Source organism: Bombus bifarius, unplaced genomic scaffold (genome assembly GCF_011952205.1).
Source record: "Bombus bifarius isolate JDL3187 unplaced genomic scaffold, Bbif_JDL3187 scf7180000009200, whole genome shotgun sequence".
In the NCBI taxonomy this organism is placed as follows: domain Eukaryota; kingdom Metazoa; phylum Arthropoda; class Insecta; order Hymenoptera; family Apidae; genus Bombus; species Bombus bifarius.
Window position 1 is genome coordinate 2,308,698 of NW_022884965.1, and position 20,685 is coordinate 2,329,382.

Below are 20,685 nucleotides of genomic sequence, written 5' to 3' on the forward strand. Positions count from 1 at the left end.
AATTTTCGCAAACATGGATAAATAGGGCGCGTTTCAATCTAATTAAGATTCTCTAGGGTTCTCCGAAAAAAATTGCCGCGGCAATTCTTTGTAGGAGAGTCGATATAGATCTGGGGTAGTTGATATTGAGCTTAATAAATGGTTCTGCTTATTTTTTGAATTATAACGTTAGCGTGAAGAAGAAGGGAGTTGTTGGATTTATGATCTTGTAGGCGGTAATATTTTTCGAATTTTTCTGTGCAGGAATTTATGAGCTTATGGCTGGCAATAATTTCCGAATTTTTCTATAGTGATATAGTAGCGCATAATACCTATAAAAGCACCTGCACCGTTTAAAAGGATAGATGAAGCTGTCGAAAGTATAACTTAGTTTAAAGACAAACTTGAAGGCACAGGTTCGACTTATTACTATATCGTGGAGTCGTCAAGAAAAATGTAAAAATTTAATAATTTAAAAAATAAACAAAAATTCTATTCAATCATATTCACAAGCTATTCAATAATTAATATTTAGGAAAAACAGAATTTCTCATCAGTATTTAACATTATTAATAAATAGATAAATAAATATATATATATATGCATATACATATTAAAATAACAATGTAAGAAAATATTGCAAACAAGTTTCCTGTATTAACATTTTACGGAAGCAACTCATCTGGTAGCGTACATATCGTGTTTCAAGTCTCCTGCGGTTAGGGGTAAACGAGAAAAGTGCACGATTCCCGAGGAAGCCTGACGCGTCTGGCCGCCACCCTTCGGTTCGTTCATCAATAAAACATCTGCGAGCAAGATTAAAAGGACAGAGAAGGAACGAGACTCTCCTACCGTCGTACCTACGCATACCTGCACGAAAACGTGGAACAGGTTTGCGAGCAGGAGGATCCGCTCCGCGATGTCATTCCGATGCCCACGTAAAACCCACCAGATTAGTATCATCGACTTCGCCAGAATTCAACGGCTAACAGATATACATAGAAAAATCAGGGGAACAGTCAAATAAAAATTCAAGATAATACAGCAGGATAAAGTGAAAAAACATCGAAAAACAACGCGTATTGAATTTTACCAGACGCAGAAAGCGTATCTTGACGGTTCTTATCTGCCAAGAATCGTCTGTAAAGACCACCTTCTCCATAGAGACGACCAGTGGAAAATAATTCAGCGGTGCTTGTACGGAACAAGCCATTTAAATAAAACGAACGTGATAAAACAGAAAATACGAGCCGATACTACGTTCGTTTCCTTAACTCGGTAACACCAAACGAGGCAACGAGACTGAGAAAAATTACCGAGATAAGCCACGAATTCTATCTTCGACACGCTTTTATCCTGAGAAACGCACAGGACTAATCCGTGGGACTGGATAGGGCGGACGAAGCAGAATTCTCGGCTGGTCCCTTATTCCTGACTTCGTCCTTGCGCCTAGACCTGCCACCTCCGTGTGTCTACGTGTCCCTGTGTATTCCTGGTAAACGCGTACACACACGCACAGTCCAGGGAGGAAGAGAAAAAAAGATCGATCCTCTCGGCCGTGGTGTGCCGCGGAGAGTTGGCCGCGTGCAGGATCGACGTGCCGTGAGCGCGCTCGCTCGTCTCTCCAGGGTGGGAGATACGAAGGTATAAAACCGATCTGGCCGACTGCTGGCAGCCAGTCCAAAGGCCAGATGTGGCGGCGGCTCTAGTCGCACGCGTGCGAGAGAGACGATAACGACACGGCGTGCGGTACTCCCGCGACATAGCGAAACGCTTGGAAAACACATACCGGGAATCACGTTCGACCCGTGAAGATCCTTCATGGTTCACCACGGCGATCACCCAGCCTTTCGTCTGTGAATTCGTGCGCATAATTCGACTCAGCCTCTGAGAGAGGAGCAGCCGAGAGAAAAGGGAAGAAAAGAGAAGTAGCTAACGTCCTGAAGGGAGAGAGACGAGAGGAGAAACAAAAGTTCGTCCTGCTCTCGGATTCCAAAAAGGGAGAGAGAAAGGACAACGAACTCCGCGCTCGACGGAGTACGTCGAGAGGACTCGGCTCCCTGGGACTTGGCCAGGCTGGTCCTCGGGGATTGGTCGTTTAGCCACGAAGCACAGCGTTGAGGGGGAGAATTCTTTCTTTCGAGGGTGATCGCGGTTTCTTGTGGAATATACGTGCAGCTAGGGATATCACCAGCCGTTCACGGGAGTGGTGGTAACCGGAGAGTGCGGCTCTTAGGTGCGGATTTTTCTTTGAGACCTAGGAGATCGACCTTCGAAATTCTCGAAGAGAGTGTATAGAGTATATAGGAGTGATTTCAAACGAAAAAAGGAGGCGCAAAAAAGAAAGGCACCCTGGAACATGTCTGGAATCCAAATCAACGTGGAAGAAGCCTCCAACGACGGACGCGAGGATTCTGTTCCTGATGTAAGTCCATCATGAATTACACGTTAAAGAATATACATGGTCGAGACGTTTCTTCTAGCAAATGGTGTTTTAGAAGACAAATGATAGTTCGCGGCTGTATCACGGAACTCTCGTGGTCCTTCTCTGTAACTATCTCTGCTTTCTCTACTCGTCGTCCCTTCCGCAATTCAGAAATCTCAATTCCTCTCTGTGGCCCGACGAGATTTAATCACAATTACCGAACAATTCCTATCGAACTTTCACGATGTAAATACAAAGCACGTCCTGAAGTTCCTTTGGTGGGAAACAGATGATAGAAAAAGAAATAGAAGACCATCCAGTGGATGGACAAGTTAGTCTTCTGGTTCAAGAGAAATAGGAGAGACTACAAGAGGAGCAGAGGAAGTTAAATCAGCTAAATTCATCGGGAATCATAAATCTCTCGATCTTTGGTTTCTAGTGATTAGCAGGTTTGGGCTGGTTACGTAAAGCAGGCGTAGATTTTGAGGAAGTCCGCGAAAAAAATTTCACAACGTTATCTAACAGGAACTAGATTCCCCGGATTTAATGCATCGGCGATAATTAACAACACTATGTTTCTCTTTATCTATTCTATTCTCTTTGCCTATCCTGTTAATGAGAAACAGTTAATAATGCAGAAAGTTCAACGGACGATTATCAAACGAACGACATATAAAATGACACTGGTAAACAGGTAAACTGTTCTGATTAATCGAGGTATCTTGGTAAAAGGCGTCGAACAGTTTAGGTTCACGGGCAACGTGCGTGCGTATGTATACGCCGCGTAACACCGTTCACCGCGAATACTTAATAAGCCTGACACCCATCCCGGTACGGGTTTATATAACGCAAAACCGAGTACACCGCGACAACGTCGACGCACTAGATGTTAGTTGGGAAACGAAGGACAATATCGTTCCCAGATATTCGTAGAAAATAACGCGCACGAAAGCCACGCCGCGATTACCACGGCGACGAATCGCGAACAAATTACGGTACACGCGTATTGTGCAATAAAACCTGCCTGCTGCGACGCGTCACTCCTGAGAAATTCGTTTGCAACTTTCCACGAAAAATCGAACATCGAGAACGCGTATTCCGATTAAGGTTCAACCCGTCCACTTATTATTTGTTTTGTAGCTACACTTTCTTGAAGCAGTATGGTTAATACGAAAAACAACGAGATACTTTACATTCCGATACGTTACATACAAAAGTCTTAGGACAAATATTATTAGACTGGAGACCTTCATGAATTCATTAGGAATTTCAATGTGAAAAAAATAAAGCATTCATTATAATATCTAGAGGAAAAATCAGATGCATTTTGATGTATGCATAAAAATTTGAATTTGTATAAATATTCACTATCTCGTTGTTACGTTTCTTTCGAGATTAGAAGAATGGAAATACGATTTAACTTGGATGTTGTATGAATAAAGTGGTAGAATATTAAAAATTTAAAAAGATGTGTATGTAATTTAAAATTCATGATTTACAGCGGATATTTAAACTTCAGTCTCAGGAATTGAAATAAAATTTAAAATTAAAATAAAGATCCTCGAATATGATCCTAAGTGAGTAGATCATAGTTTACCATATGACTCGATATTAAAAGTGGTTGTTAGTCGCCTAAATGAGAAAACCAGCAACTAGCAATTGTCAGTGGAATCGAAATTCAACGAATTGAACTTTCATGCCCGCAGCAGTGACTTAACTTTAAATACGATCTACCGAACAAGCGTTTGGTTGGTTATTATATTAAAAGGAAAAGAAACGAATAGAACTGACATACAGTAGAACGTGTAGGCGTTACGCGATAGAAGTAGTGCTACACGGCTCGCGTTGAAAAACGATTTCCATAATTCCGTAGCTCCAGGTTGATTCTCGAGAAGCCGGTAACCAAGCCACCTGTAGGCCGTTTCTCACATTCGCGTTTCATAATTCCTTCACCGTCCTAACGTTTACGAGCATGGACCGCGATTGCTTCTCGAGGCGTAAGAATCCTAGCTGGAATTCCAAGTTTATTACTCGAACTACGATAAATCTAGGATTTACTACTGTGAATTAAACTGATTCTATGCTAAGTGTAAATTACTTGTTAGGCATCGTGAAAGATTTAATTCTGATTTATCACGAAGACTTATATGTTTTAAATAAAACAACTTGAAGAATAAAGAAGGATTTTCATTCTTTGCTATCGTTCAGAGCAGAATTTCATTTGTCTAATTGATTATATAATAGGAATTCATTAATTCTATTCACTATCCGTGATCTTTCATTCTTATAAAATAGAAGTTCAAGTTCAGCCAAGTAAATTCAGTCGACGAGAATTCGTTTAATCAGACACTGATTCAACCTTCGTCCCAATAAATGAAGTTCGAATAAAAGAAACTCCAACGTATAATATATAAGACAAAAGAACGAAGCATTACAAACAGCCTATCCCACAATAATCAAGTTATTAATCTCGAGATTAAATACAAGACAACTTTCTCAATTAGCAGGTTAAATATTGACCAGCTGAATACTTATTGGCAAGCAGAATCTTTTGCAATACATCCTTGTGTAACATTGCCGATTATCTAGAACTTTGATCGACCTTATCGATATACATCAATATATATAGTTAATGTATACACATTAATTCACAAATATTAGGAAGGAACTTAATTATAGGAGGAAGTTAGCCTGATTTATGTACCGCGTTCACCTTGTACGGATTCGACGGTGAAACTCAAACAGAAAGCGGTTTGCAAAAGGTTAAAAACAAAGTAACCATTTTGGGAAACGCCGCGTTTAAATCAACGAGATATAATTGATCGTCCGCTCGAGATCTGCCGTTCGAATGGATTTCATGAATGCATCTCGTAACGCAGATTGCAAGTCGAAGAAGCAAGATACGATCCGTGTCGATTCAGCCTTCGTTATCGATCATTTACATAACATCGCGATATCTCTCGGAACTGTGGCCGCGATCTTTAGCGCGAACCTACAATTTAGAACGTACGCGTTTATTTCATCATTGCACCGCGCGCGTACACCAGAACTTCGGAGTTGCAACTCGATTCGACTCGAGCAAAATGCCGCGTGTTCCACTCGCGTGATCAGTCATGCGCGACGATTAAAAACGGAAAGTTGGTGAACGAAATTAGTCATTTGAGAAAAATTCGTAAAGGTCGACAACGTATCAAATACTTTTTAGAAACATTTCCCGAATGTTAATCCGAAATTTTGCATTCACGACCGGTTGAAAATATGAATGAAACGAAAATTGATATTTTTGACTGAAGATCTGAATGTAACAAAATTATGTTTTTAAATGTGTGAATATTACAAAATTGAGAATCAAAATATACGTTAGAAACATATTAACCTTTGAATACAGACAACTTCGTTCAGCAAATCCTATTAACATCGATAACCTTCGCATGTTAAATATGGAATTAAAATATTGGTCGACACGTTTCCACGGCGACGAATTTTTAATCAGAATCGTCCTTTATCATCCATGCGCGATTAATCGTCTTCGCATTTGTCAACCGAGAAGTGTTAGTGTCGTCAACAGTGAACAGCTATCGAGCTATGAACGGTTGAGTATCCGTGTCCCTGGAAGATTAGAGTACTAATCGATCTGTGTGTGAAAACAATTCTCAGTCGTTGACCTTAAGAGGAACTTACGCTGGTGCGGAATCGAGGATTTCACTTTCCATCTTGATATTTGGAAGGCTCGCTTATTCGCTCACCAGTCATCAACTGACGACACGATTGTTTATTAGCGGATTAGATAAAATTCGAAAATATCCAAAACTATTAAACGGAGTAGCGACGAATCTTCGTTGGATTTGTCAAGTCAAGGTTTGATACAAGGTCATCGATCAACCGAGGGGAAAAGCTGGAGTGTTTTCGTCTAAGGTCGAAGCAGAGAAATCGATTTTGCAATATGAAGTGCTTTCTCTTGTTGCATGCAAATGTCGCCTCGGGGAAGGAATTCACGAGATCGCGACATTGATTCGTGCAACACTCACGGGTGCTTTATTGTGACAGCGAGTTACTTTGAGAACAAGATCGTCAATAAAAACAGGTGTTTTTCTCATTAATTATTAAATAAAAGAATGCATGACAGCTTTACAGAATGTCAAATACAGGTTTAAATTATGGTGACGAACAATGAAAGTATTAAATATATTTTTGTGTAAATAAGAGATAAAAATTGATTTGCGATCTCCATCTATAATCCGAAAACAATTATTGGATAACGATGACAGCGACAACGGCGTAATTATATAATTCGTCTTGTGCTGCTTCATTAAGGAAGCATATTTCATTAGATTGCGTGATAGAAGCGACGCGTGTCGAACTTTCATTCGTTTCAAGACACCACGACGTGACAGTTTTCTAACGGGTCCTGCTGTTTCCAATTTACAAAGCCACCTATCTGCTTGCCTAAATTTACAGGACCGTATATGCAAAAGTCTTAGATCATCTACGACAGTAATTTTGCAATACTAATTGATCATATTTTTAGGAAATATTAATCATTATGTAGAAGCAATATCCCCTTTATGGTATCATGTTTGTAACTTTCCAAAACGACTTCAGATGAGCCATGAGAAATAAATATATATGATAATTATTAATACTTTCATAACAAATATCAATCATCAATAATTCCTGAATTCAATACTTAACAAAGAATAAATTTAAGATTCAAGGTATCTTCACATCCATTCGTAAAAACAAAACATTTCAACTTCGTACATGATCTTAGTATTTGCCCAGTACTGTACATTAACCTAACCTACACGGCACCATTTATAGACCACTATAATTTTACTTTCAAAGAATGATCATTATAGAAGAACCGTAAGAACCAGTATTGCCATATATTCACACACGTCACTCGCGTCCAAGCAATGATCACTCCGTGTCTGATCATGACACGCCGCTTCTACTTCAACGGTCACCGCCGCGACGTGTATTAGACGCGTCGATTCTCGAGACCGAAGAAAGCAAGAAGAAACAGACTCGAAGGAGGAAGATATATTTATAGGAGGGATAAGGTTGACAAACGTCGTTTGCAAGTATTAGGTCTCACGACACGTGTTTGCCTCGATGTCACAATTTCGGAACGTACTTCTTATTTACGTTGTAAATGCAAATGGACCAGAATCGATCGTTTCCAAATGACCTAGAGAAGGTTTAGAATCGACCAGCAACAAGTTCCTCCGGATTCGGCGAAGCGTGCTCGTGACATTTCGCGACGATGACGGAGGACGTGGCGGCGCCGAGCATCATCATCGGCCATAGCTATTATCACGGAGTAAACGTACTCGGGATCGAGGCAGATCACGAGAAACGGCTGGGAGACGCGTAAATAATTTGCAAGCAGAATTGCCTCGCTGTTATGAAATCAATGGATTCTTGACTGGTTTATTTATAGCCTCGCGCGTCGCGTTGATTTATGAATTTATACACAAGCTTTTTCTTTCAGGTAGAAAAGAATTTCAGAGAGTTGGATCGGACCAGGGTGTTCGATTGGTTTGCGACTCGGTTTGAGGTCGACGCCGCGGGCAGTGCTCGCGATAAATGAACGAGATCGATGATAAAGCATCATGAAGTTATCGATCGCGATAGCGATGAATCTCGCTTCGATCGATAATATTCCTTTTCGCAGAGAAGTAGAAAGCTGTCGAAAGTTTGGAATTAAAAACGCACGAGCAGGATTTCGTGTATAGTTTATTACTGGATAAACGAAATGGAAAGTTCCCGTTACGATGTGTTTGTTGTTTAGAAATATCTTATTTCTCTTGAGAAACCGACGATGATGAGAGATCGAGCGTTTAATTCGCGATTAAGTATTTCATTCACGAAGCAGGAAGATTGAAAAATTGGAGTGAAGAAGATAACAACGATTGTTACACTCGCTGACTCTCCCATTATATGTGACAGATTATGTGGACGGTACTCGAGCGAAGGATAATGAAGACAAACGACTGGCGAATTCTGCTAAAGAAAAACAAGGGAAGAGTAGCCAAGCGTGCAAATTACTCGGACTAATTAAATTTGCGCGCGTACACCCAGTGACATAACGTTGACGCATCGCGACGAAGACAAACGGTGCCATGGTTCACCTGGAAAGCTTGGATTTAATTATACGCTGACGATGAAACAGAGGTTAAGTGTTCCATTCACTCACCAGCAAATCGACGATTCAACTAAAATCTGAGAATTTTTCAAGCTAAACGGATAGTCAGCCATTCTTCAACGAAGAAAGTTTGAAAATTACAGTAAATTATACTGTAATTATATGGGTCCCAAATAGTTTCTTAAATTGATTACTGTTCCAAACATATTCATCTTTAATCATGCATATTCAAACATTAAAATATTCGAAGACAATAAGTACAAAAATCATAAGACAAAGGTACTCGTAGGATAATCAAGAAGCATTTAAAGCGTTCGCTGGGAACCTTGACCAACAATCGACGAACAATAGAACCTCATTTATTGGAACGACATTTTATTTCGTATCTGATTGAGTAAACTGCAGATTGAATCTATACACAGCGAAGAAAGCTTAGATGGTAAACGACACTAAATGACATCATAATTTTACAAGACAGAATTATAATTGACGAGAGCAATGGATATATGAATCATGTTTACGACGTAGTAAAAACCATCTAATACAAAAATTACTAGTATTCAAGTACAGAAGTATCACTTCGAAACTTTCTTTCTTCTCTTGTTATATCTGAATTCTTCTTAACCCAATGCCAAATCACAGGAAAAATCATATAAATTTCAGTCACACAGTGGCTCCAAAGTATTTAGATATTTACATTTACAGATATAGAAAATTCTTGTATATTGAATGTGTTATATAAAATATTTTGAAATTTCATTAGCATTATAACGAGATACGACTGCCATGATTGGTGAAATTTTCAACAACTTCGAAACTATTTTATAGAAGTTGCAAGACATTTACTGGAAACATATGTATATTCTGTAAAAAAAAATTAGTATATACAGCGTAAACAGTCATCTAAAGTATTTATTTACTTCGATATAAACATGATAGCCCAGTCTCGTAACGATGCTAATGAAATTTCTAAATGTGTTTCGTACAACATAATACATATATCTATAAAAAAAATCTACAAGCGTTTCGTCAGTTACTGTATACGTATAAACTAAATTCAGATAACCGGACAATTCCCGATACCACCGTGTTCTTTTTACAAAATAAATCAGTGGTATCGATATACGAGCTTCTGTTAATTTCTTGTCCTCAGATATATTCCGAAACGGTGCCAGGCGCGTTACGAAATAGGCGGGTAAATTCGCAAACAAGGTCCCAGAGCTGGAGCTGGGTCGCAACTCGCGGAAGTGGAACGACGTGGCGTTTCGATTTTTAACAGTCCTTCGACTGCTCATGCAACAGCCACTACTGCTTATCCAAAGATAAGCGCGTTCGTTCTGCTGGTGAAAACCGTAGAACGCGTACGCACACTACGCTCGAAACGATTCGTATACGTGAAACAGACATTCGCCATCAGGAAACGGCTTTCTTCCTCTCCTCCGAACGCTTCTTTATTTTACAGACTCTCGAAGATTCTCTCCGCATAACGACTTTCCTTCTCACCGGTTACCTATTCAGCGACCGGTATTTGTCAAGAGCTCGTACACGAGACAAACATGCTTTCTTGTTATTGTGAAATTTCAACAGGGTGGAGGAACTATAGTATGTTTAAAGGTTATTAGAGAAAAAAAGAACAGCAAATAATTAAATATAAGGAGAAATGTTCTATAGCCACAGGTTACAAAATTAACCCTGAAAGAAATACAAGTATTTTATGTATGTCAATGTAGAGTTCAAGATGATTGAGAAACAATCCAGCATATATTGGAAACTTTCCAAAATGTTTGCAATTCCTTTCAGCGAGAAATGTCAAATGTGCAACGCAATGAATAGAGCGTAAAGAGGAACGTTCTTTTCTCTAAAAAAAATTGCGATAAAAGTCTGACTAGAAATAAATAACTATCTTGACTTCCGAAATAGGCATACGCATCTATACAAGGTATAAAATCGGAGGATGATTTAATTGTTTGTAACCTGGAAAATGAGCCTTAAACGACATTTTTGTACAAGAACTTTTTTCACTGTCACGAGACATTGACATTTAATCGGTATATTATGTTATCTTTAAATTATTAGACTCTTTACTCTATTAAACACTGAATTTGCTGGAACGACTGCAACAAATATCCCATAACGAGATCAAAGGCGCTCAGTCATGCGTGTAATTATAATAATGACAGGTGTATCTGATTTCGATTGATCGACCTATTTTCGATCGGTTTGGTATCTGTTAATTGGCAATCGAAGCGACCTCGTGGAAGGAGGAAGGTCAGAAGAACGCTTTAGATCTCACTAAACGATTCTTGTTACACTTTTCACGCTTCTCCGAGACACGAGGACAAATCGTAAAAACTACTTGGGACATAGAACAGAGACCTTGTCATCACGGAAACGACCTGAAACCGGCGATACCTGTACGATGTTCGGAACTAATTACGTCCGGGATCATTAAAATCGTTTGAAAGCCATCCCCGTAACATTGCACCAATGAATATAGTGAATATAAGCGACGAAATAATTACATCGCGATCGCTATTCCATCTAGATAGCCGCCAAGGCTATTAAGCAGGCTCGCTAGAAATCGGTGTAGAAGCTTCCTCCACTCGTCGATCATTTTAATTCTCGGATCATTTCGCGTCAAACATTTCACTTTGAATTCATTGGTTCGCTAGGAAAGTGATACAATTATTGCGAGAAGATTTTTTTGAAGAAGTCTGTTTGAAATGGAAAGTTGTTAATTACCCAACTATTTAGCAATGGTTAGCAAACTATTTTAGCAAAAAATTCGTTTCCTTTTACAATTTATAATTTCATTTTTTTAATAATTATATAAATTCAATGAATTCTATCAGTTTTAAACTGCAAGAAGTATTTGCACCACGTTTCTATTAATCTCATTAATTTAATGAGCTTATTATTACATAAATTGTAATATTTATTAGAGCCTATTAACATGATGGATAATTGACTGACTATTTAAATGCTTCCACAGCCAGTTCTTGCAAATATCTCCGGATATATCACTCTTCTATCAAACCGATAATACACGGAATTCAATACGGTCTCGTTAACGAAGTCCCTAGAATCTATTCTAAATCCCGTATATTATTCGCCATGAATCTTCGTCTTCGCTGTGCACGACAGGAGGCGCGCAACGATTTCACAGACGGTAGAATCTCCCTTCGTAACGCTCGCTCGAGCTCTTTCATAATCCACGAGATGCCCGCGTTCTGTCTAGTTTAGAGCCAACAGACACACGGAGTCTCAAGGACGAGAATGTTCGACCACTGCAAATGATTTGATGGAAATATCGAAAGTCAATGCGTATCTCCAATATCGATGAGCAGATTATCATACCAAATATCAAAGATCGTGATACAGTGAGGGCAGCGACCTCTGTCCTTTTTTTCATTCGACTTCGCCGTTGTGACTTCTCTTTTCTATTGGAAGAACCGCCGTGGATCTCGTGGTAAACAAAGTGAAGCATCGTGCAATAGTCGATGTAATGAGCCCAGCTCGCGAGTTGCAAAATATGTAGACGATCGTGGCAAACGGGCCTTAGATTTATGTTTTCTGTGAGGCAACGCGGCGCGAGATCGGCGTGAAAATGGGCCGCGCTCGAAGACGCCGTCGCGGATGGAAATGAGACCATGTCGAAACTTGTGTATTATTAAAATTATTACCTCCCTAGGTGATCTTTATAGTGGCAAATAATAGGTTGTCGGCTGGGCTGTTTTTCCGATAGGAATACGAGTTCTGAGTTTCCCTTTTTTAGTTCTTTAACGACATAAGGAGCCCTATTTTAATTTCGTTCACCTTAAGAAAGAATGTTGAAATGATTAATTGGTTACGAGATGATTGAATTGCAGTGCAGATGTGTCTTAGGCCATTTCAACTAGTAATCTCATAATGATCTCAAAACGATCGTACTTCCAAGAAATATTTTCACATTGTGTGTTTAGATATTCCATTTGTGCTAATACCAACTTCTAAATTGCGAGGAGCGTAAAGGTAAACTAATATGCAAAGGGTAACAGATCCACGTCTTTGTAATTTCCTCACTACGAAACATGGAGATGTTTAAATGTCACGTAACGTTCTAACAGCATAATCGTAACGTAACACTTAGCTCACCTGGTGACACGTAACGTGCTCGTAAATACATACGTATTAAAGAGCAATAGAAACTGCTTTAAACAGGTCGCTGTGATTTGGTTAATAACAGCATTTACGAAAATTTAAAGGTATATTGAAGAAATGACCGATAATTATCGAAAGTTGTCGAGTCAAATATTATATTCTTTCGTTAATAACAAACTTTCTATTCGTTTGTTTATCAACTGTATAGACAATTTGTTGAGATACCTCTATCATTATAAATAATAATAATTCTCTCAAGAAATATCAAACTGGAAAATACTAAATGTCAGAATAAGATTTCGATGAATAGCGAAAAAAAAAATGAAGAACAGTTTAATTTTATTACCAGATATATTATACAAAATATTCAAGTTTGAATTCATCGAGGGTGAACGAGCGGAGGTGCAATGCGAAATCCGGTTCGCCCGATCGTAGGTGTCGAATAGAAGAAACAAGCTCATTCTATGCTCAGCAAAGCCGAAATGACTCAACATATTCATGAGTGCGTATTTTATTGAAATTCCTTGTAAATATCGTGCCTTTTCGTGGAATTAGCGGTATGTTCTTATAAATTGTCAAACAACAACGCTTTCTTTCGCTCTGAAACGTAAATATCCAACGTTGGGAATCCCGGGTGATTACGGAACTACTTTTAATAAACCGGGTTGTCGACTTTGAGTTTATAAAAATTTGCTCCAAAAAATGTTTGTGTCTTTCCATAACGGGAAAAAGGTAGAAATAATCGAACTAGATCTCAGGATATCATAAAATACGTGGCGTTATAGAAACCTGGCTTGTAAAATTCTTTATTTCCTTCTTAATTGTCCCTGTTTTAATTACGTTATATAAATTTGACATGTAAATTCCATTATTATTACTAGTGATTTAATCTCTGTAAAAAAAATTTCCTATCTAGCCTTCCATTCTACATTCTCTGTATTTTTTTATTATCTATCTAATTATTCCTGTCTTAATTACATTATATAAATTTATCACACGAATACCGACACCTATTATTACCAAATATTCCATCGTTACAAAAAAATGAAGAAAGTTATAACTTTTATTTTCCATCTAATCCCTCATATTATTTCTACTATTCTACCATTTTCGTCATAATTATCTCTATCTTAATTAAATCGTATAAATTCATCGTGCGAATTCCAGTATCATCACCGAATGACCAATTGAAAATGACCAAATGAAAAAGAAACAATGTCTAAAGCCAGATGGCTTGAAACTTCAAGAACAGCCATTCCTAAACCGATTCGTTCCTCTTCCTCGAGTTTCACCGATGCGATCTGCTCGCTCGCGAAAGCGATCTGCCACGGGATGAACAAGGTCAAACCACGGAATCTGTTATCGCTACCTTGTAACATATATCTTTTTATGATCGTTCACGCATCCGCGTGCGACGCTCGTTAGACGCCAACTTCTCTACCCGTTCGCGGTATCGGTAACGAGAAAACGTACCTCGAGGTATCGACTGACGTGGCGCTCCTGGATGATGATCCTCGACCTGCACAGCTCGCGTTCGTACAACCGGTTAACGAATATTCAAGCGATATTCCAAGACCAGTGTTAAATTCCAACCGAGTCACTGGCTTCTTGGCGGACGTATTTTTTGTGTAGCCGACAAGAGCCGGGAGAAACAAAACGTTTCCGAGGAAGCAATAAAAAGCACTGACTCCTTAATGTTCTATCAAAGTCTTCTCAAAATCGAAGAATGTCTTAAGGTTACTTAAAGATTAGGCAAATGAATTCTTCAAAAGAGGGGAACACGAGATGAGAGGGAACAAAGATCGATGACCGAATATATTCTGCCCTTGAAACGAGATAATTCGTTTTAACGTTTCTTTGAAAATATTTGCCGACCGTTTAGCCATTCTAGTAATGTTAAACAGTTATAATTAGTTTATAAAGATAATGACTTCGGAATATATTAACAACGGTCCGAGCTACGAGAAACCTAGACAGCCAACAGGTTTAGTAGAGAACCACGCATGATCAGCAATTATATTACTTTGCCATCAAATTATAATTATTGTCACTTTTGTGTGCTTAAGAAAATAGGTTACGCCTCTTCTCCTTCCACTGAAATACCAAGACAACTTTACGAAACACATTAATCAAAAAATGTGACATCAGATAAAGAAGAGTGGGGAATACCCAGAACTCAAACTCACATTCCTCGGAAGACGTTAAAACTCGAACTCACATTCCTCAGAAGACGTTAAAACTCAAATCACCGAACGTATATAATACGATAAAAATATACTTTAATATATTGATATATCAAAATATTTTAACATGTTGCGATCAAGAAATCATCCCCATTTCGAATATTTATTTATTCGAAGATATTCACAACTTATCTTAAAGATCCTCCCCTGACCGGTCGTTACTTTTCACTACAACGATACTCTCTGTCAATGTTAATCGTTCTTGATACATGAAGAGGACGATTAATCAAAATCGTTCAACCCCTCGAGATGATACAGAAACAACGATGGGAGAACGAAAAAAGAGTGGCGAGTTTCAGAGTGTCGCGTTACCCGGTCCCAGCACAGGTGCAGCGCTTCGAGGCTGACCAGTGTATTGAATTCCACAAAAATTCTTAACGACGCCTCTCTTTGAGCGTCGCCCAGGCCATTCTCTCTGTCTTGGTCTCGGTTCCCGCTCGGGTGCACGGGTTTTTCTTCTTGCTCCGGCTCGAGTATCCGACTCTTTTGCCTCTCGCATCGTCTCGAAAAATTTCGAGATATACCAGCTCGGCAACGAATACCTGTCACCGAGAACGCGCCGTCGGGTATCGAGATTCAGTTATGAAACTTCGATTCCGACAAATACGGCGCCATTCTCCTCCATTGTCTAGGAGCTTTGCGCAATTTCACTCGTATCTTTTCATTCCAGCCTATGTAATTTCGCCAACGAATGTCTTTCAAGTATCTTCTATAGCGATTTATACGATATGTCGTATTAATAGTTAGGTCCATGTTTTGGTATCTTGCACTCTGACAATTTCTTGATACAATCGATCAGTGATCTCAGTAGTCCTTTGCAGTGAAATTTTTCGAAAGCAGAAAGTTATATTTCGAAATGTTCATTGACAACGTTAACGATACAGTGGTCATCTTCCTTTTATATCAGCGAGAACAATTTGCAAAATGTCAATGTTGCTAAAGAGATATCAGTAGATTATTCAGAGTTAAAATGGAGGATTCAAAGTTGCTTGACTCGATTATTGCAGTAAATTTAAGAGATTAGGAAATCTTCTTCTAATCCTAATAGCTTTATTCTGTGTTGATAATTCACGAATAATATCGTATCAGGGATCTTTTATCAAGTTTCCTATTCTACCTTTATAAAAATCTCATTGTTTTAAACAGGATCCTCAAAGGATTACTTATAGAGCAACTTAGTAGTATAATTCTTCAATTATATCATCGGCTAAAGAAACTATTATCTTTGTCAAATAATAGAACTGTAATTCTGACCTAACACAAAATGTCCCTCAAATCATTTAAGACAAAACTAATCCTCGTAAATCATGTAACATATGCATCTCCGACTGAATCAATCTCTTAAAGACCTAACAATGGAATGAACAAGAGACTCCAAGACTAAAAATACCAGGTGGTCGGTGCTCCGGCGAGTCCCGGAAGATCCGCGAGGCACCGGCGGCAAAAATGCGGTGCAAGGCTGCTTCCACGTTATTTTCTGAATCGGCCACGCCCGACAGGACGCATAAATCGTGGGTCGGCTCGCGTTCCATTAGAGACTCGATACTTCGAACCGTATCCGAGTGAAAAAGCGACTCGAAAAAAGAAGCAAGCCGAGTTCGGACCTTGGGCGGTGGCCAGTGTGCGGCGAAGGTAGGCCACAGGTTCGGTGCGAAACGCGGCTGATTTACGTGCGAAAATGGCCAATTAACTGGCGTAATCGACGTGCGTACGCACGAGCCGAGCCAACGGGCCAAGCCAGTGTCAAAGTCGCGGAAATGCTCGCGCTGCTATCCCCGGCTTGGCCCTGAAAACGTTTCGCGGCCGTACACCTCCAGGCATGCTTCAAGAGTCGAGGAAACACACGACGACACGACGAGACAACGACGAAGACGACCAAGATGCGACCAGAGAATTACATTCGAAGCAACGAGCTGCACAGAGGAATTCGAGAGTACGAGCGTTGTGCAACGATCAAACCGGAATATCGGGAGCTTGGTCCCCCGAAAATCTTCCTTCGAGCTCCGAGTGGTAGCGCAATCGAGGACTCGTTCGGCTCTGAACGTTGCTCCATTGCAAAGTGCATCATTTTTGTTCGAAATGAGAGTATTATAGATGATGGCGTTTAATATTATTTGGTATACTCAGTAATAGTTTGTTAAAATGACCAAAACTCGAACTGGGATATGCGAGGAGCTGAAGTCTCTTGGTGCCCTTCTGAAGAAACTCATAATGCTACTAAGTTATTGACCGACTAAATCATATTTGGCACACAACAAATACGATGGTGTGTAAATCCTTCTTGTTAGTCAGGTGATTATAGAAAAGAACACATAAGATGACGTGAATGAGGGTTTGAAGAGCATAGGGGTAAATTAGAGTTTGAAAGCCGCAAGGATAAATAAAAGTCTAAAGAACAGAATAAAGATGAAGATTCAGTATAGAATAAAACATTTCTAGAAGGTATATGTCTGTTGTGAGGAAAATATTACAGAAAGATTACTCGTTCTAAGAACCATTCCTCGATAACCACTCCTCTTCTATTCTCTTCTCTCGTTTGAAGTGAACTCGATCGAAGCGAAGAGTGTACGATTTAGTTAGGTCGCGGTACATCATCCCCGCTGGTATTTCGATGCGGTGAAACGCGCGATACGGATACCCGCAGATGGGACCGAGCTAGAACAATAAGCCATTGCGACAGCCTTTCGAAAACAACGTTCTTTGGTATATAAAACTTGCTTATGACGCGAACACAAGGAAACAAGCGAATGAATACAATACTTGGTTAACGAGAAAGTCTATGTGTCCAAAGTTCCCAATTGTTTCGTCGGTTAATTAGTATATCATCGACGTACAATTTACACGACTGTAAAATAGAATCGTATTAGTAAAAAAGACTAGACACATTTGCAAAGAACGTTCGCTCAGGATATAATACAGCAGGTTTAAACAGCTATTTAATCTGCTGATTGGTCAATCGAATCGGACCACGAGCCTGTTCGTCGAACAGATGAAACTCAGATAACGTGGTGGATACATATAGAGTAATGTTCTGTTGGCGTGAGATAAACAACACGCGGTTGCAGGTGGAGGACATGCGGGCGAGGCAGAAGCGTAATCGCCGCGACATTATCGCTTATGCAATCAAAGCTTCACGTCGATTTACGTTGCTTTCAGATCGAGGCGACGGCGGCTACGACAGCAGTAGCGGGCAGCCCGCTTTCCTGGCACATCCCAAGGCCGTCCTTGGTGGGACGAAGCGAGAGGGATAGCGAAAATGGTAGCTGGGCTCATCATCTGCACCCAAACTCGCCATCCAGAGGATCCACCTCGTCGCAAGGATCCACTGCCAGTACACACGTAAGCATGCATCGATAGATCATGTATTTGGAGTTTAGAAGAAGTTGAAGAACGTAAATGAAAAGCTAGTTGAAATTAATTCTTGGTACCTTAAAAATTATAAAGTAAATGTAACACACCTATGACTACAATTAGACTTATTTGATGAGTGAAGATTTATAGCAAATAATATTCATAATTCTTAGTCAGAGTCACTGGAAAAACAGTTATGAGAAAATAAGATAATATAAACTGATACAATTATGAGGAAAAACATGAGATCCTTTGAAGGAATATTGAGCACCCTACCTTGATATTTTGACGGTTAAATTATCCTCATGTAAACAGATTTAGATTTCTAAAGTTGTAAAAGAATTCAGAAATCCTAATAAATGTTAGAAAGAAGTACAATTAGTATAATCAATAAATGTAACCATTGAAGCTAAACAAATAAATGAAAAGATTAGGTATCAGAAGTCTCGAGGTTTAAGAAGCCATAACAACCCCACAAAATTAAATTAATATAATCAATAAATCTAATGAATCATTAAGTGTAAGACTAATCATTCAGGAGACTGAAATTAACCAATTATTCAATTTCAAGTAGAAAGTTCAATAACCGAGCGATTAAATAACATTCTTGTATTACAGAGTGCCGCATCGGGTACGTTACTTCTGACAGCCGCTAACCTAGCCAATCTCGCGGCGATTCATCCGCCTACGGTGACGGCGCCGAAACAGATGGACACCGCATCGGTTGCGAGCAGCACTCACTTCACCGTAGTGAACGGCCTAGGCAGACCGACAACCGTTTACAGGAAGTCCTGCTGCGCGAGAAATCAGCTCACCGTGCTCGTCTGCACGATGAGCTTTCTATTCATGGTCGGCCTGCTTCTCGGGATTCTCTACATGGAAAGTGAGTACTACTCGTAGTGATGTTAATTGATTCAAAAGCTCCACTTCAGAGGCTCTTCAATCTTTTAACAATGCTACCCATACCGAATGTTTTAAAGTCTAGTCTCCACCAGTCTCCGGTGCTTTTTGCTTCTGATTACAGTGAGAATTCGCGACAAGTACCACTAGGCCTATAAAAATTGGCGAATGCAGCGATCGTGGGATCATCCTGTAGAAGACTATGCTAACGACGAGACAAAAGAGTGCAAACTGCGAGTCAACATTGAAGAATGGAATCAGGGATGAATCGATCTCTGCGAATCATTTGATATTAAGATTGTCGATTACAATCGATGGAATTATTCGTATTTATAATGTATATGTATATTATCACTTAGAGTGTTAGGACAACTCGATTAGACGTTCTCGGTCAGAGACAAAGTTTCAAAGGCTGTATTGCACCGTATTTGACGTGCGGTACGTGAAAACTCAGTAATTACATTCATGTAATGAGCTAGCTTTAGGTAAGGCCGTATAAATAGCACGAATGCGATCCTAACTCCTAAATTGAGCCACTCGATTATCTGGCGAGGAGGCCGATCCGCGTCCTTCGAAATTCGATCAATATTTCTTCTACTATCCTTCCCTTTCTATAATTAAGATCAGACGATAACGTATTAAATAAAATGTACGAATCATCATTTCTTTGAATCGATTTGTGAAAATTATTAATTTAAATTAAATTTAAATTAAGATGTTTCTGAAATGTAAATTTCTGATTTAAATCTAATTTAAATTAGATTTAAGGACGATAAGATTGTAAAAGGAAAATATTAATTGTAAGCTGGACAAGTCGTCGTCCAGCGAAACATTTAGTAAGTCATACGCACAAGTATTTCTTCGATTAACGTTGACGGTTCGGAACAATCGACGAGATGGGAGTAAGATAAGCGGATATGTGTTAATTTTTAGGGGTCGTTATTTAATTGTTACTAACAGAAAGAACGCTTGAATCAAACCTGGATTCCGCATGCCAGGGTGTCGTGTTCCAGGGAATGTACGGAAAAGCAATGAGCAGCGATCGTGTCGATCGCTGACCCGAAACTGTGATATTACTTGCGTATTAATTAATCGTCGATTCAACAAGAAACTGTCGAACCATGAAGAAAATCAGGATGTGTTTTATTTCACCCCTGTCCCTTCTATCCTCCTAATATTATTATATATTGCGATACTCTATTTGCTTCTTCTCTTTTACTTAAAAAACAAATATATGTAGAAAGAAATGTCGAACACTGATAGACGAAAAAAAAAGTACTTTCTAAGACTGCATAACGCATTATTGTTTAGTTATTATCGTATCGTTAGATATTCGAAAAAATTCAGTTCTAAAAACATACGGTAAAATATAAAACAAATAAATTAGAGCATTTTATATTTTACGACTTTTTCCGGAGTTAAACGTGATAATCTTTAAGAAGGTTATCCTACGAAATGGTATTAACAAATACATTACATAATCCTAAATATAAGAGATT

General features: G+C 39.2%; 2 protein-coding genes across 2 annotated transcripts in view; one reads left to right on the forward strand and one right to left on the reverse strand.

Moving 5' to 3' along the window:
* LOC117214160 (nuclear migration protein nudC) overlaps positions 1 to 20,685 on the reverse strand; it is a 103,087-nt gene that overhangs the window by 81,287 nt on the left and 1,115 nt on the right. The window lies entirely within an intron of this gene.
* Positions 1,643 to 20,320, forward strand: LOC117214161. Its single transcript, XM_033460006.1, has 4 exons — positions 1,643 to 2,404; positions 18,092 to 18,274; positions 18,905 to 19,169; positions 19,311 to 20,320. The coding sequence occupies exons 1-4, from the start codon at positions 2,339 to 2,341 to the stop codon at positions 19,334 to 19,336; spliced, it is 540 nt and encodes a 179-aa protein (XP_033315897.1). The 5' UTR covers positions 1,643 to 2,338; the 3' UTR covers positions 19,337 to 20,320.